We start from the raw sequence: 17073 nt of genomic DNA, 5'->3' as shown, positions 1-17073 counted from the left end.
CTCTGTCCAATAACCTTGTAAATAACTTCTAATGTAATTTTACAGCTCAACCATTAACTACTAGAACACTTCAGACGTCTTCCTAAAACTATCTTGGGTTAAAGTTTCTGCTGTTTGCCATTTCCTCCACTAGAGAGCCACAAAGCACAGCAGGTTGTGAGGAATTCTTTTTCTTTGTGCTTTTACAGCAGTTCACATCTTTTACATTTGCATTACTGCATCCTTCTGTTATAAATAGTTAACGATTATTAGTTGTTTCTGCAGATGTCCAAATTAGTTTACAGTTTCTGGAAATAGTTAATTTTCATCCCTCTATTAAGTTAACAGATGAAGTATATTTTTAGCGCTGCTCCCTTTTATGCTTTTCCTCTAACAATAACTGTTATTGCATCTTCATGCCTTTTGTATTACATAATAATAAGGACTGTTTCTGTTTCATGAAATTGATGCAATATCCAGTGAGATGTTTAAGTAAGTGCGACCAACCCCCTACTTATCTCCCCTACTTTATAACAGAAATGTTTGCATTTCTGTTGCCTGTGTTTCAGAATCTCTCTCAACTCTACTGGTTCTCCATGTGTTATTTTTATGGATAAACACTCTGCCTTCTCACTGAATTAAATTCTTGAGTTTGCTGGTACATGAATACTGCGTTTTCCCTTGATTAAACAATACTGAACAATTTTTCATAAACCTAAATCCTTGTGGTGTCTGGCATCTTTTCTTTTCTGTTTTGTAACCTGCTCATTCTAACACTAGCAAAAAAAACCCAACCTAATTTGACTCCAAAACAATGCACACTTATACTATCTGACACTTTGCTTCTGAAGCCACTTTGATGATGGGGAATCATTACTGCTGCTCATGTTAAATCTGTGTGACTTTTTTTTAACCCAAATGTAAAACACTGGTCTTTACTATGTTGTTTATCTCAAAATGTAAACAAAACATTTGTTAATTTCTCTGTGTGAAATCTGACAAGGTGTTACATCATCATATATCAAGATAAAGTGCACCACATTCATTTGGAAAAAAAAAAAAAAAAAAAAAAAAAAAAAAATTATATATATATATATATATATATATATATATATATATATATATATATATATATATATATATATATATATATATATATATATATATATATATATATATATATATATATATAGCTTATTGCTGATTTTCACTTGGTTATTCAAATTAAATCAAATGATGAGTATTCTTGTTATAGTATTGTTATCCTACTTTTATTTTCTTTTGAGCTCAAAAAGAATATATAAATGACTTTTTTTCATTGTAAAACAAATGCTTCACTTTCTAAAAATGTCCTAAATGCAGACAATGACAGCGAGAACTTTATTTAAATTTACTTCTACTGGGACTCTTATGCTACAGGAGTATCATGTATCATGAACTCAGCAGACTGATACTGACAACCAAAAACCTTATACAAAATCACTGTAATCTAAATTATTCATGCTGTAAGTCTGCCAAATCACAGGTGAAAGTATCTCATGGATTTAAGAAGAAATTGTGTTTTTCAGTTATTTCTTTGGTTCAAAGAAGCGGCTGGGATGTGTGGGACCTTGAACTCTGCTAAGATAACAGACACAATGTTACTTTGCTTGTGTTTGCTGTTGTTATGTGCTAAGAGATTAATGTTTTGTTCATCAATTTAACTCACGTCAATCATTTTATTTTTAGTAGCATAAATAAAATGTAAAAGTAAAATAAATAAAATTTAAACAAAACAGACCAGAACCCAACCCAACTGTTATAAATAGGAAAATAAAACTTTTGAAAGCAATTACCTTAAGCATAACTTCTATTATTTACAGTCGCTGGCGTGTTGGTTTCTTCATTTTAAGTCTGCACTGATATCACGATTAAGTTCTCAAGTTACTGTATCTATAAAACCAGTTAGCTGGCTTTGCTTCACTTCATACAGTCTGTGTGAACTGGCAGTAGAATATGCCTGAATACCTATTTTCCTCGAATATTTTACCTGGAGATAGAGTTTGTCCATTCTGACTTCTGCTGAAAGCTCGGGGACGTTGAGGAGAGAGATATAAACATCAAGTCAACATCAATCAAGCTCATGACAAGTTAGCTTTCATAGCTTAAAGCTTGATAAGTTCATGCGTAAAATACTGATATGTTATATTAATAATTTTTTAAAATCTCAAATATAATAAATCATTGATATAATTAAGATTACACTGTTTATTGTCCATTATTGCTATTATTTTTGTGCAATAATATTAGCATTTATGGAACAGGGAAAATAAATGTCATAAACACAATAACACCAGTTAAACCTGAGTTATGTTTGGCCAGAAGGGCAAAATGGATTGAATTCCTGCAGGCTATCAAAAACACATATCAAATGACTCAAAATTCCACTTCAAACAGTTTTGTGTACCTTGAACATAAACGAGGAAAAACTGCTACGCTGTTCAATGAAAACTTTCTTCAACAAAGCAATTTTTGTTTTTTTCTCTTTATTCTTAAGTCTTGTTGACGTTGCAGTTATATTCTTGATCTTCTCAGCTAAAGGTTTGGATGTAAACAAACTGGTAATTTAGTTTTGCTTTTAAATGGTTAGGGTTAGGTTGTGTGGTCAAAGTAGATCAACTCAGTCTGAAGTGAGACATGACGTTGTGGAAGGCAGGAAGCTCACTGTGATTGATATTCCTGGATGAAGGAGTTGTGTTTCCCTCTCTAAGATCCCAGACGGGAACAATCAAAGGTTTAAACCGCCTAGACCAAATACTTTTCTCCCCGTTATTCCAATAGACTCAGCTTTCTCTGTGGAGCAAAAGATGAGTGTGGGGGAGCACATGAAGCTCTTAGGTGAATGGGTTTGGCGATGCACTATGCTGTTCACCTTTGGGGATTTCCTCTGGGAAAAAACAATAGAACAACACATCAAAAGCGAGTGAGAAGCACTCGAGTGGTTAATAGAGTGTTTGAACAGGTACCATGTATTTAACAACAAGGACAAGAGTAACTTATCTCAGGTCACAAAGTTGCTGCAGAAGGTGGAAATGGTGGCAGTTACTAAAAAGTAGAAGAGCACATTTTCCGGGTCATCAAAGAAAGGCAAAAGGAGGTAGGTGAGAGGGCAGAAGAAAGAAGGATGAAGGCCGAGGACCAAAGACATGACATGAAAGCACTCATTCCAGGTGAGTGTGACAGAAGGTGCACTCGAGCAAAAGCTTACTGTATTGCATGCTCTTGCATCCTTGTGCAGATTACTGCATAGGCAGTACAGTACATAGTTTCAATCCAGAAAAATATCCACCACATGAAAGTCTTGTAAAATGACAAACTTTTTTTTAAGTACAGGTGGAGAGATGTCATAGGGGGAACTTTGTAAATGTTAAAAACTTAAAACTTAACTTAAAAACTATTTTAGAAAGCACAGAAAATGAAAAACTGATCTATAAAAATGTCAGGTTAAATAATATCTTGAGAAGCCACAAAAAATATGAATTTAAAAAAAGTGATTTTTCTTTTCTCAATGTCGTTATAGATGTCAGTATGGTGTATTGCAAATGTCCACTAAAATATATCGGAACTATGGGAATTTAATCATTGTATCTGAATTTAACAACTTACATGATCTGTGAGCTCCAAGCCTAATAACGGTTTTGTCCGATAACAGAAGAGATAAACTACTCCTGCAGATGATTCTTCTGGGAAACCGTAATGTTGGAAAAACCTCTGTAGGGAACACTATCTTGGGGTACAAAGACCAGGAAGATGGCAAAAGAACGCCAAAGTCTGTTGCCCGCTGGGGTTTTGTGGCTAAAACTGAAATCATTCTTGTTGACACACCAGGCTGGTGGAAAGGCTTCCCTGTGTTCGACACTCCTGAAACGATCAAAGATGAACTGATGCGCAGAATGTTTTTGTGCCCTCCTGGACCCCATGTCTTCCTCCTGGTGATAGATGCAGATGCATCACTTAATGCCAAACACTTAGATGCAGTGACATCACATGTGGAGCTTCTTGGTGATGGAGTGTGGAGACACACTATTATAGTTTTTACCAGAGGAGACTGGCTGGGAACAAACAGCATAGAGCAGTACATCGAAGGAGAGGGGGAGGCCCTACAGTCTCTAGTTGAACAATGTGGAAATAGATATCATGTAGTTGATAATAAGAATGCAAGTGATGGTACACAAATCTCAGAGTTGCTGGAGAAAATCCCTGAGACTGTGGCAGCAAATGGGTGGGGCTACTTTGCTCCAGACCAGCAGATATTTCAGACCATCGAAGAGAGAAGAAGGAAGGTGAAAGAAGGAGCAATGCTGAGGCAAAGTCAAGCCAAGGCCACACGAGAATCCCTTGGAGGTATGCTTCACTATCACCAAGCATCAGTGTCACAAGTAAAAACGTGCCGCAATGTCAGAGCTGTTTCCACACCCTCATATTAAATAGATAGCAGAGATGAACAAAACACAGAAATATACTTCAAAAGAACAGCAGTACCTTTTGTTGAAAATGTCAGAGGATATGAGTGACTGTAATAGCCACAGTATGGTTATTCAGTAATGATAGCAGTATAGTGTCTGTCACATGTCAAATAACTTGGCTTTAACACAATGTCCAGGTAATTACATCTTACCGAACTCAGAAACGACCACCCCTCACCCCTCAAAATGGACAATATAGACAGAAGTGTATAATCTTACCAGTGACAGAGCATCCTCACTCAGATCATATGCAACATGACATTTTCCCATTTCACTTTGCTCTGACAGCTGTCTTCTTCTCAGTTTCCAGTAATAAGCTACAGGAGCTGAGAATAGTACTGCTTGGTCAGAAGACTGTTGGAAAGAGTGCAACAGGAAATACTCTCCTGCATAAAGAAGTCTTTGCATCTAGTCAGAATGAACAATGTCAAATGCAAGAGGGGGAGGATTCGGGCCAACAAGTCACAATGATTGTTGAGATAGACAAAGAAATTTTTCACTGAGCCCAGTAGGAGTTCGTGTTACTCTGCTAGTCATTCCTTTGGACCTGACATTCAGAGACGACATCCACCTAAGAAATGAGGAGAAGTTCAAGAGGAAGCAGCCGAAACAGGAGGAGAGAGCTGGAGTTGATGATGGGGTTCAAGGAAACACTCCCTGAGCTGCAAAATGACATCAAGGAATGTGTGAGACGCATGAAATACAAGTCACTGAGTGAGTATTAAGAATAACAAATCAGGGGTTACTAACTGAAAAATGTCAGTTGAAGTGAGGCTGTGGGTGGGTGTAGAGTGAAGAGATAATTATTTTGGTACACTGGCTCTATCACTTGTATAGTAGTGCTACGCTGTAGGTCAGAGTGGGATGATTATTAGGGATGAGACTGGAGAACTGGTTCTCTCCTAGTAGTTCAATGCCGACCCAAGCCCAGCAGCCAGACCCGGACGTTCAATAGGTAAAAGTAGTGATGTGCATTCAGGCTGTAGGGATTTTTGTTGCCACGAATTACTGTAGCCTATAGGTTTATATTGTTACCTGGTAATCATGAGACAATGTGATTCAGGTCATTTTACAGAGAAACGTAAGAGTAATGTTAAACAAATTACTTTCTCCTGGGAGTAATTCATCAATGTATTGGATTACTTTTGTTTGATTAATGACCCCAAACTCTCGTCACAACAAAGAGGGGAAATATGTCCAGCATGCGCAACATTTGAGCACATAGAATGCAATTAATTTGGACGAATGTATATTTGATTTTTATGTTGTATGTTATTTTTATATTGTTTTAATCATATGCTTTGATTAGCACTGTCACATGACCCAACTCATAACCAGGTCAAGAAGAAGATAAATGAAAAAGAGGAAAAAATAGATGCAAAAATCAGCCAAGAAAGCCGGATAAGGACATATTGATATCCACGGATTTTCTTCGGAAAAGCATGGCTATCACCTGACAGCTATGAGTTTGACTGAAACATTGAAATTCCTGTGTAAAAAGATTTGAAAGACTACACATTACTGCATCTAGAAGGGAATTCGAAATTGTGTAAAACAAAAGGATAAGTTACCACTGTGGGGGGCTAGGAGTTAGATTTAAAGGGTCAACATAAGACCAAATACATTTTAAAGTTAGGGGAAGTTTGATGACGTTTGAGAACTGACAGTTAAACAGTTGCCAATTCCATGTCTACATGCCTTAAAGCCTATGTTCTTATGCTAGAGTGAGTTCCTAAAACAGCAGAGGGAGCTCAAAGTGTGCTAAATTTTGTCCAGGTTGGAAATCACCTCCACAGTGCTTCTGGCCAGTTGTTCTATGCAAGTGCAAATGTTGGCTTAAGCATTATTAGATGTAATGGTGTACACATTTCAGCACTATAAGAGCCAAATCTGCACCTTTATTGATAGCCAGTTCTCTTTGTAGGAGTATTGTAGAACTCAGGGTAATCAGAGCCTAATCATTTCAATTCAGTTAAATAAATCATTTCAGGTATTACATCTGATAAATAAAAGGACCTTCATGTAAACACTATGTAATTTCTTGTTTCTTTTTCCCAAGGAGTCACATTGTGAAGATGGTACAAAAGATACTATTAATCCTCACAAACAGTAGTTTATCTGAGATGTATGTTAAAAGCTTTTTACCTTATCATATTCAGCAGTAGTAAACGGCCTGTATTTGTATAGCGCTTTAATTAGTCCCTAAGGACCCCAAAGCGCTTTACACGTTCAGTCATCCACCCATTGGTGATGGCAAGCTACAGTCATAGCTGACAGACTGTAGCTGACAGAGGCGAGGCTGCCGGACACTGGCGCCATCGGGCCCTCTGACCACCACCACTTCAACGGGTGAAGTGTCTTGCCCAAGGACACAACTACCAAGACTGTCCGAGCTGGGGACGAACTTGCAACCTTCCGATTACAAGACGAACCGCCAACTCTTGAGCCACGATCGCTCAGTAGTATTAATAAACATTTAGAGAGAGGTATACCGTTTGTCTTGTCAAGCATATGTTTCATTTTTATTTATTTATTTATTTATTTATTATTATTATTATTATTATTATTATTTTTTTTTTTTTTTCCCGCCTGTCCCATTTGGTTCTTTAGCCGTCAGAATTGTTGTCTGAAGACCAACAAGGATACCCAATGGATTTATTTTGCCAAATGGATCATCATGGCATTGCCGTATTGGTCCATTTGATCGACCTTTGTTTTTATTATTTATTTTATTTTCAGTTGTTACAGACGGGACAGACATGAGTGAGGGATAGGAAAGGGAGAAAGAAAGAGGAAGGAAAAGAAAAACAGAAGGGGAGAGGGACAGTGAGAAAGGGGGGAAGAAAAAATATCTCCGGGATCACCTGTTGAGAGAAAAAGAATAGAAAACAAGCAAAAAAAAAAACAAAACAATGCAACATACTATACACAACACCATCGCATTAATCTAGCTAAGTGAAAACAGCAGTAAATACTAAATATTGAATGTTGTTGTGCAGCACGCAGGACAGACAGCGCACAATGTGCTTTGAAGTAGCAGCCAAGAAAGGTGTGATTTAAGTCTACGAATAGTGAACACCCATGTGCACACCTGTGTGGATCGGCGCGCTTGTATTCAAATGGTTTCCCCATGTAATGGTCTGCTAGAGGATGTAGAGAGCCATAGCCCCGTCCCCCAGGGCATGAAGCAGGCATGGAGGAGATCCAGGCCCCAGACATCCAGAGGCCCCAGAGTGCAAGAGCCCAAGGAGGACCACCGGAGGGGCATCCGTGGCACCTTCATGGGAAGGGCTGAGGATCCCCAGATGAGGGGTCACCCAGTAGCCACCGGGCAGAAGCTAGAGGGGGCTGCACCGGCGTGCCCGCCGGCTCTGCCGGCAGCCAGCTGTGCCAGAGTGAACCGAGCCGCAGGCACAGAGGCCGGAGGCCCGAGGGCCCCCCGCGCCCCGGAAGAGGCCTGACCGAGCAGCAGGCGCCAGGCCCCGCCAAGTAGTCACCGGGAGTGAGCTGGTACATACCTGAGCGCCCAGCCCCGGACACCAAGAACCACCAACGCACCGACCCCTGAGGGCATCAGTCACCGGCAGGGAGTGTGGTGAGGGGAGATAGGCCTCCACACTTTGGAGGGCCTTGGAGTTCCCAGAGAGGTGAAGTCTAAGACCCGACCTGACATATAGACACAGACAAACAGGCACACACAGACACAGACATGCATTCCCACCCTCATGCACACATATACAAACACTCAGCACTCACCCAACGCAGGAATAAACGTAAATGGACATGTACACACAATCACACTCCCCAAACATACTCTATATCCCGGGTCCAGGTATCCTCACCCCCAGAGATGGAAACGGCACCCAGACCCAAGAGATGTTACCCTTCCCTCCGGGGTGGAGGCAAGCAGACCGCCCCAGGCTCCGCAGCAGCAGGGAGGCCAATCGGACAGCCAGCATCTCTTCCCAGCCCCCCCCGCCCCGATGGCTAGCAGAGAACAGGGGTGTGTTAAGACCCCATACCTCCCTCCTCCCGCTCAAGTGTAGTGTTGCTGCGTGTTGCTCTAAAGTGTATTTAAAACAAGGGAGAGCATGGTGCTGCTGCCAGAGAGCAGCAGGTGTTAGCACGGCCCCTCCCGAGAACCCTCAATGTCTACATGGATTTAAAATTGAGAGGTGGGCACCGGCGCCAGAGGCAGGTTTGAATACACAGACCGTCTACTGGACGCCGTTAACGTGCCCACCCTCAAGGCCCTATATATATATATATGTGTGTGTTATGAGAGTGTAAGTAATGTGGATGTCTAAGTTGTGAGATAAAATTGAGGCACAGGTGGCCAGAAGAGGACAGAGGGGGGGGGAATGTCTCCCCTGCACCCTGGTGACACACCCGCACCCAAAGCCCTACCTGTGTGGGTGGGTGTGGTGGAGCGTGAAGAGGGAGGCAGACGGGGATGGGGAGGAAAAGAAGGGAGGGGAGGGTGTCCCTCCCTAGGGCCAGCTCCCCCGCTGACCCCAATATGCACCCCCGTCCTCTGGTATCCACCAAGGCAAGGGAGCCCAGGCCCATCCAGACCGGGGCCTACGGCAGCAACACCGCCAAGCCCCACAGGACCCGGGGCAGCCCACTCTACCCCACCGCAGAGGAAACTGTACCCACCCCAACATTCAATCATCTCCCAGACTACACAAGACACAGACACCCAGGTTAAGTTTATTCTCCACCTCTCCTATGTCTCTCCCCCACCTGCAGAGTGGACTCCTGCAAAGATGGAACAACCTCCCTGCCAGTTCAAGAGCCCCCCGGTTAGGCCGATGCACAAGAGGCCCCCTGCGCCAGGGCTGAGCCCCCGTGCACCCACCCGCCCACAACCTCGGCGACACACCGACGAGGACCGAAGCCCCCAAGGCCCAGCCAGAGCCCCAGCACGGAGGCGAAGCACCCCCGAACCCCAAACCCCCCACGCCCGCCCCGGATCCACTCAGGGGCAGCCAGGCCACCAGGCCAGTAACCTACGTCCGCCAGCACAGACCATCCTCCAGCCCCGCTGCACGCGGCCACGAGGAGAACAACCTCTGAGAGCGACCAGAGCCACTAACCAGGTTATGAACACAACCCCCGGGTTAAGCCCTCCAGGGATAACGTCTCTAGGGGTCCTCCAGGTGCCCTAAGCCCATCCCAACCTCCACATCAACCACAATAGCCAAGGCGGGACCAAACCACGACCCCCCACCCCCGCTAGGTGATGGAGCCGATCAAAGGAGCCCAGAGGGATTGATCTAATGTGGTGGCAGAGGCTATATCGAGACTAATGTGATCTATTAGATAGTTTCTGTATTGGCTAGAATTAAGATTATTTTTATTTTTCCAGTTCATGAGGACCGTTTTCTTGGCGATGCATAGGGCAATAAAAACCATGTGGACTGTATTAATTTCTGTAGTGACATCATCCAAATTTCCCAACAAGCATACTAAAGGGGAGGTTGGAATTTTACATTTCAGACACTTTGATAAGTCCTCACATATCTCGTGCCAAAACTTCTGCACTGGTGGACAGAACCAAAGAGCGTGGATGTAACTGTCTGGTGTATTGCCTTGACAGTGTGAGCAGTTGTTGGCGGATGTAAAGCCCATCTTAAACATTCGATGACCTGTATAGTGCACTCTATGCAGTATTTTGTATTGTATTAATTGCAGATTGGGATTTTTAATAAATTTAAAGGTTTTTAAGCAAATCTGAGACCAGACGTTTTGGTCTAAGCTGACTGATAAATCTGCTTCCCACTTTGCAATAGGAAGGGATATTGATTCATCTATTTTAGAAAGTGTTCTGTATATTTTAGATAATAGTTTGGGGGATTTAAGAGTAAGAAATTGAACCACACTTGGTGGTGTTTGTAATTCAACTTGACTGAGGTTAAATTTCTTTTTTACTATGGATTTAATTTGTTGATATTCTAAAAATCTTTTCTTGTTGATCCCATATTGTGTAACTAGTCTGTCAAATGGAATAAATTCTGTTCCCTCTAATATATGTTCTAAGTATTTAATTCCTTTACAACTCCATTCTGGGAAATTAATCATATTTTTGTTTTGTAATATGTCAGGGTTATTCCAGATAGGTGTACGTTTGCATGGGATTAATGAAGACTCCGTTATTTTTAGAAACTCCCACCATGCTGACAGAGAAAAGCTGATGTTGATGCTTTTAAAGCATTCATGTCTTTTGATGTTTGAGCTAATAAATGGTAGGTCTGAAATCTCTAGATCATTGCATAGTGCCTGTTCAACATCTAGCCAGGGCTCATCTAAGAGGGTACATTTTAACCATTCTGAGATGAACTGAAGCCTGTTGGCTAAGAAGTATTGGTGAAAATTAGGCAGATCTAGTCCTCCTCTATCCTTGGTTCTTTGTAGCGTTTTTAAGCTGATGCGCGGGGGTTTATCTTTCCAAAGGAATTTAGAAATATGTGAATCCAGAGATCTGAACCAATCTTGTGATGGTTTGTTAGGGATCATTAAAAATAAGTAATTTATTTTTGGCAAGATCATCATTTTTATAGTGGCGACCCTTCCCATGAGTGATATGGGTAGAGATTTCCATCTAGTCAGATCGCCTTCTACTTTCTTTAGAAGTGGGATGTGGTTTAATTTAATTAAGTCTGAAAGCTTAGGAGAAACAATAATACCTAAATATTTAATATTTCCAGATTGTAGTGGGGCAGAAGATGAATTGTGGAAGGAGCAGTTAATGGGAAGAACTGTAGATTTTGGCCAGTTAATTGAATAGTCTGAAACTCTTGAAAACCAGTTTATTAGAGTAATTACCTCAGAGAGGTTGATTTGTGAGTTTTGCAGAAAAAGCAACACATCATCTGCATAGAGACTGATTTTATGTTCTACGTTATTACATTTTATGCCCTTAATTGTTGTAGCCTGTCTAAGTGCTGCTGCTAGAGGTTCGATAAAATTGCAAAAAGTGAAGGGGAGAGTGGGCATCCCTGTCTGGTGCCCCTCAGGAGACAAAAGCTGGAGGATGTCTGGTCATTTGTTCTGATACGAGCTGTTGGGGAATTGTATAATATTCTTATCCAATTTATGAAAGAGTTTCCAAAACCAAATTTGTGTAAAGTTGCAAATAAAAATTTCCAGTTAACTCTGTCAAATGCTTTTTCTGCATCTAGAGATAATATTATGGTTTCAATGTTTTTATTGTATGAGTAGTCTATTAAATTAAGAAATCTACGAGTATTTGTTGAGGAGTGCCGACCTTTTATGAAACCAGTTTGGTCAGGATGAATTAAGAGGGGGGTTATTTTCTCTAATCTCTTTGAGAGAGCTTTGCAGATTATTTTAAGGTCTACATTTATAAGGGATATTGGACGATAACTTGAGGGAGTTGGACGATAACTTGAGGGAATTGGACGATAACTTGAGGGATCATTTTTATTTATTTATTAACTCCATGCGTTGTGTTAGATGTCATGATTCGGTTTAATTGTGATTTTAAAGAGTAGCTGTTTTATAAAATATTTATATTTTAAAAATGACTCCAATAAATCTTATGATTCTGTATTCCTTGTTAAGGTAAATAATATAATGGTCTTCATTAATTATTATTAACTGAAAAACTGTGCCAATTCTCAATATTATATTTATGATAATTTTAGCATGTTATGGGATTTTTATTTTATTTGCTAGAAAAAGTAATTTCAGGAGAAGGTACAACAATGTGAAAAGTTTCTCACTCGATTTAGCAGAAGCTGAGATTAATATCTATCTATCTATCTCTTGGTGTATTTTCTTCCCTTATCTTTATAAAAGGAAAGATAAAAATCGTCACTTCACTTCCAGAATGCACGCTGGGATTTCCCAGCATGCATTATAATTTTCCTTTTTCTATTTTTTGTGTTTAAAACGATACAGATCATTGTTATGTCCATCAGTTTGTTATGATGGATTTCTTTTTATACTTCTTACAAAATGATAATTAAAAAACACAATTTTACATAATCTCCTCTGGGAATAAAAAAAAAAGTATTCTGATACTTTAATTCACCACATTTCACAAAAAACTATCTTGGCAGTTAAGTGCGACATGAAAAGCTGTCTGAGTCTCTCCTTATGATAACAAATCAATTTTTCACTCAAGTTCCTATCTCTCTGAAGAATGTCTGTCCTAACTTAAAAGGACACATCAAGTCTGTGGCCCTGAAACTATCTTAAGATGTCAGTAATTTTTTCCCTTAAAAATCAATACATGCATAGTTTTCTTTATAGTGCAGGTCATGTACAATTTGGAACAACTTTAAAGAGACACTTTGAGTATATAGAGCTTGTTTCTGGCATTACACTTTGAAAAGGTCATATTCAGGGTTGGTTTCTTATAAATAATGCAAGAGGTATTGCATTGACCTTTCTATCTGAAGAGCCTCTTTGCAAGCCAGTATCAAGAGACATTTTCTGGTAAGTTTAAAAAATGTAAATTTTCGAGTCCTCAAATAAAATGCTCTGCATTTATGACGAACCTTTCAACCTTAGCTACATTCTACAAAGTGCTTTTTAGTATGCTTTGCATTCACCCACTCTGATGCTGCCACACCATGTGCTCGCCCACTATTGAGAGTGAGTTTGATATGATATATTGAGACATTTTCAAGGGGCCTTTTCGAGTTGCTTTTAAATAGTGAGGAAGACAGTCCTCACTCACTGGCCACTTTATTACATTAACCTGTTCAACTGCTCATTAATGCAAATATCAGCCAATCACAGCAGCAACTCAAGTGTATTTAGACATGTAGACCTGATGACCTGCTGAAGTTCAAACCAAGCATCAGAATGGAGACAAAACTGACTGTACACTCAAAAAAATAACTCTTTAAATGAACATAAAAAAATCATGGAAAGAATTTCCACATGATTAAATTGCTTTATTTTAGCACTATGCAATTCTGTTACTCCAACTTAATGCACTCAAGTTGGACCAACTTAATTAAAGATTGATGAATCAACGTATTTACTGCATTTTGATCCAATATATTTTAATAGTGTTGATCCAACTTAAAGAGTTTTGGTCCAACTCAATTCAGTAGGTTTTCTCCAACTAATTTACTAAATTTGGTCCCAGCTTAAGTTAATTGAGTTGAACCACCTCATACAAATTAAGTTATTCCAACACAAGTCTTTAATGCTTTAATGCTAATAGAAAGCAATTTAATCACGTGGAAATTCTTTCCATGATTATTTTAAGTTAATTTAAAGAGTAATTTTTTGGAGCATTTAACAAAGTCTAGAGTCTGGTTAACATACATTTCACTATTACATCTAAAAGGTATATAAAAATTTGTCATACACATCTTTTTGTTTTCTCCAATTTATTGAATTTATAGCAAATTTCACATAACGTATAAAGAATACATGAAATGCAAGTGCAAATTACATAACAGAAAAAAAAGTAGTGGACAAAGCGGAAAGTTAACCTGTTTTTAACAACAATGAATGGCTGAATCAGGTGATTTTCTGATGACCAATACAACTACTTTGAAGGTCAACAGATGCACTTTCAAAAAAGAAAGAGCACCAATTTTGTGTTTTCTCAAAATCAATAAAAAATGCATGGTATCATCTATCTGCAATTATTTTAGGTTCATGGTCCAGATACATGGTGTAGCTGTTGTAATGGGAACATTTCTCAATGAGAAAATAGTGTTTTGAGAACCTGTACTTTGTGTGCTGTTGGATAGTTTGTGTGCATCTAATTCCATAAGAATCTTCTGCAGGACCTCAAAGGTGTACCTGAGTTCCAGAGGGTAGCTCAGGTTCAGTGAATAGACCAGACCAAGCAACATTGTCACTGCAAAAACTACATTGCCCAACTCACCCATCACTTCCACCCCCTCTAGAACAATTATAACATCCTGAGGGTCATCGCCAGGCTCCGCACCCTCTGACCGAATGACACAGATTCCAAAGACTGTCTCTGCTATGGCAGGGGCGATGCTTTTTATCAACTTCCTGTGACAATAAAACAAAAAAAAAGATAATGATTTCTCACTAATGTCCATTGCAAACAGTTTTAAAAGTACATATCTGTTTTACATTAATGTAAAATACCTAAAAGCTTTATTCATTCAAGCCTTATAATAATGTAAATGTAATCAAAAATGACTGTCCGATAATTTTCCTGACTCAAGAGAAGTTCATTCAATACCTCAACAATGTCCTGTCTTTCAAAATCTTGAGTTGTGATAGGGGTGACTGTGGCACATGAGGTAGAGCAAGTTGTCTACTGGTTTAATCCCTGGCTTCTCTAATCTGATACTAAAACTATCAATGGGTAACATACTGAAACCCAAGTTGCTCCTGATACAGTATAGTGTATCTAGTGTATAGATATAGTGTAAATGTTACATAAAAATCTTGTATGAATGTGTGTATGAATGAGGTTATTATAATGATATTATAATAAGGTTAGTATAAAACACTCAAGAATGGTGCGTGTAGTATCCAGTGAGAAACTTAAAGCTCTTACTTTTCCTATTTCAAAATGTATTTTTTACAGCCACCAGTAATATACAGGAAAACCCCATCCCCTGAAACTTTTTGTATGTAGTTCAAGCTTATCTTTGATCATCTCCTTAGTTAAGGATACAGGCAAGTTAACATACCAGGTAATCCTTCACCAGCTTCTCAGGATCTTCATTCAGGTACACGCAAAGACCTTTGGCGATGTATTCTCTTCTGATTTCAACAGCATCAGTCTTTATACACAGAGGGGGAAAAAAACAAATATATACGGAAATCCATCTCAACGACCTAGCAGTGGGATTAAAGAACTTTTAGTTGAATTACCAGGAATTTGTGAGAAATACAGAGGCTATTGTTTTACAGTCTTAATCTTTTCAAATAGTATTTATGCATTTTAAACAAGTCTGTCATTTTAATATTGTTTTTTACTTTGTGTATTAATTTAATCATGCCATACCCCCAATTCAAGAAAGTTTAGATGATGTGTACATAAAATCAGAATGCAATGTTTTCTTGGTCTCAAAACTATATGTCACTTACAAATGAATATATTAAATATTTAACATGGGAATGTGATCATTTTTAAGAAAAATATTAGCTCACCTTGAATTTGATGAACTGGCCTGCCAGCTCTCCAGACCTTTCACCACCTGATAAGATTAAACATTTATTATCTTTACAGGAGGGAACTGCAAGTCTCCAAGTGTATTAAGTAGAAAAATATTTAATTTCAAAAAATAAAAAAAACAGGAAAACATATCTGTTCATGTTTTGTCTTTCCTCCTCAGTGTACTAAAAACACATAAATTGTTAAATAAACCACTGTCCATCAGTTGCAACTTACAAACTTACAAATTTCAACAACCCACACGTAAAATGTAAATTTATCACAACAGTCTCTGTGGTAGAGCCAAACTAGCTTATGTGCAGAGGTTAAGTTATAAACAATATCTATATTTGGAGTAGCTAAGTCTTTCATATTAGGCTATCATGCTAGCATGACATTGTGCTTAGGGTTGCCAACCGTCCCTTAAAAAACGGAATCGTCCCGTATTTAGAAACAAAAGTACACGTCCCGTATTGAGCTGAAAAGGGACGCACTTTGTCCCGTAATACAGTGAGAATCAAAAGTAGTCTATAAGTTTTAATGTAATTAACGCTTTGTTTGAAAACATAATTCCCAGCCCCGCTCCTGCTTTGTGACCAATGAGCTAACAGCACACTTATGACAATTCGAGTATGACAATTCAGATTACCGCTCATCTCATTGGTTGAGGAAAGGTCGCTTGCGGAGAAAATACCGGAAGACAACAGATGACCACAACAAAAAGCATGGCCAACAGGGAAACAAACGCCGACACTGCGGTGCAAGTCTCAGACGACAGTACACCTGAAGCTGGGCAAACACTGTGCGATTTTCAAACTGCACGATTGGCTCGCATGGGTTATGGGTTCGTAGGTCACGATGCAGGTCTCACACTATACCGCCCGATGCTCTGACGCGACCTGAGTCACACTGTGCCTCCATAAAATGAAGGTTATAACAGAAAATCTGTCGCTCGCTCTCCCTCTCTGTCTTTCACTCACACAGACACACACCACCATCAGCTTTGCTAAATTGCTAATGAAAAACATGATCAGCTGTGATTGAGCAGCAATGTAAATCCAACTATTTTCACGGTTGTTGTGGTCGTGATAATTTGGTGATGCCACATCGAAAAGGCTCGGATGAGCTTTCCAAAGTTCTACAAGTTGTGCCTCCATCGCTTGTGTCCAGATCACACGCTGCACTGCTGCTCCGTCTTTTTCACCGACGTTTACGTGTTTCCGCGTGCGCAGTGTGAGCGGCTGTGGTGACACCCTCACGAGCGATTGATGATCGTGAGGTGTTAATCGCTTCTCGTTACCCCACGTATACTACACGATGCACGATGAAGGCCAAAATCGGGCCGATCACCAAATTGGTCGCACGACTCAAAAATCGGCTCAAAATGGGCCAAAAATCGCAGAGTGTGAGCCCAGCATTAGCCCAGCAATGTTTGTTCCTCTCAGAGAAAGAAAA

General features: G+C 39.6%; 1 protein-coding gene and 1 long non-coding RNA gene across 3 annotated transcripts; one reads left to right on the top strand and one right to left on the bottom strand.

Moving 5' to 3' along the window:
• Positions 1-3692: 3692 nt before the first annotated feature.
• Positions 3693-5145, top strand: LOC146490973 (GTPase IMAP family member 9-like). Its single transcript, XM_085150250.1, has 2 exons — positions 3693-4362; positions 5018-5145. The coding sequence occupies exons 1-2, from the start codon at positions 3693-3695 to the stop codon at positions 5143-5145; spliced, it is 798 nt and encodes a 265-aa protein (XP_085006376.1).
• An 8792-nt stretch (positions 5146-13937) lies between these two features.
• Positions 13938-16016, bottom strand: LOC146490972 (uncharacterized). 2 transcript variants are annotated; one of them, XR_014872394.1, is made up of 3 exons: positions 15615-16016; positions 15152-15244; positions 13938-14498 (listed from the first exon to the last, which is right to left on the bottom strand). It is a non-coding gene; the product is annotated as an uncharacterized LOC146490972 (long non-coding RNA). The 2 variants fall into 2 exon arrangements; XR_014872393.1 differs by lacking the exon at positions 13938-14498 and having other exon boundaries at positions 15074-15244.
• Positions 16017-17073: the final 1057 nt, after the last annotated feature.

This window comes from Neolamprologus multifasciatus, chromosome 23 (genome assembly GCF_963576455.1).
Source record: "Neolamprologus multifasciatus chromosome 23, fNeoMul1.2, whole genome shotgun sequence".
In the NCBI taxonomy this organism is placed as follows: Eukaryota; Metazoa; Chordata; class Actinopteri; order Cichliformes; family Cichlidae; genus Neolamprologus; species Neolamprologus multifasciatus.
Note: the sequence above shows the minus strand (reverse complement) of the source record. Positions and strands in the feature narration are given on the sequence as shown.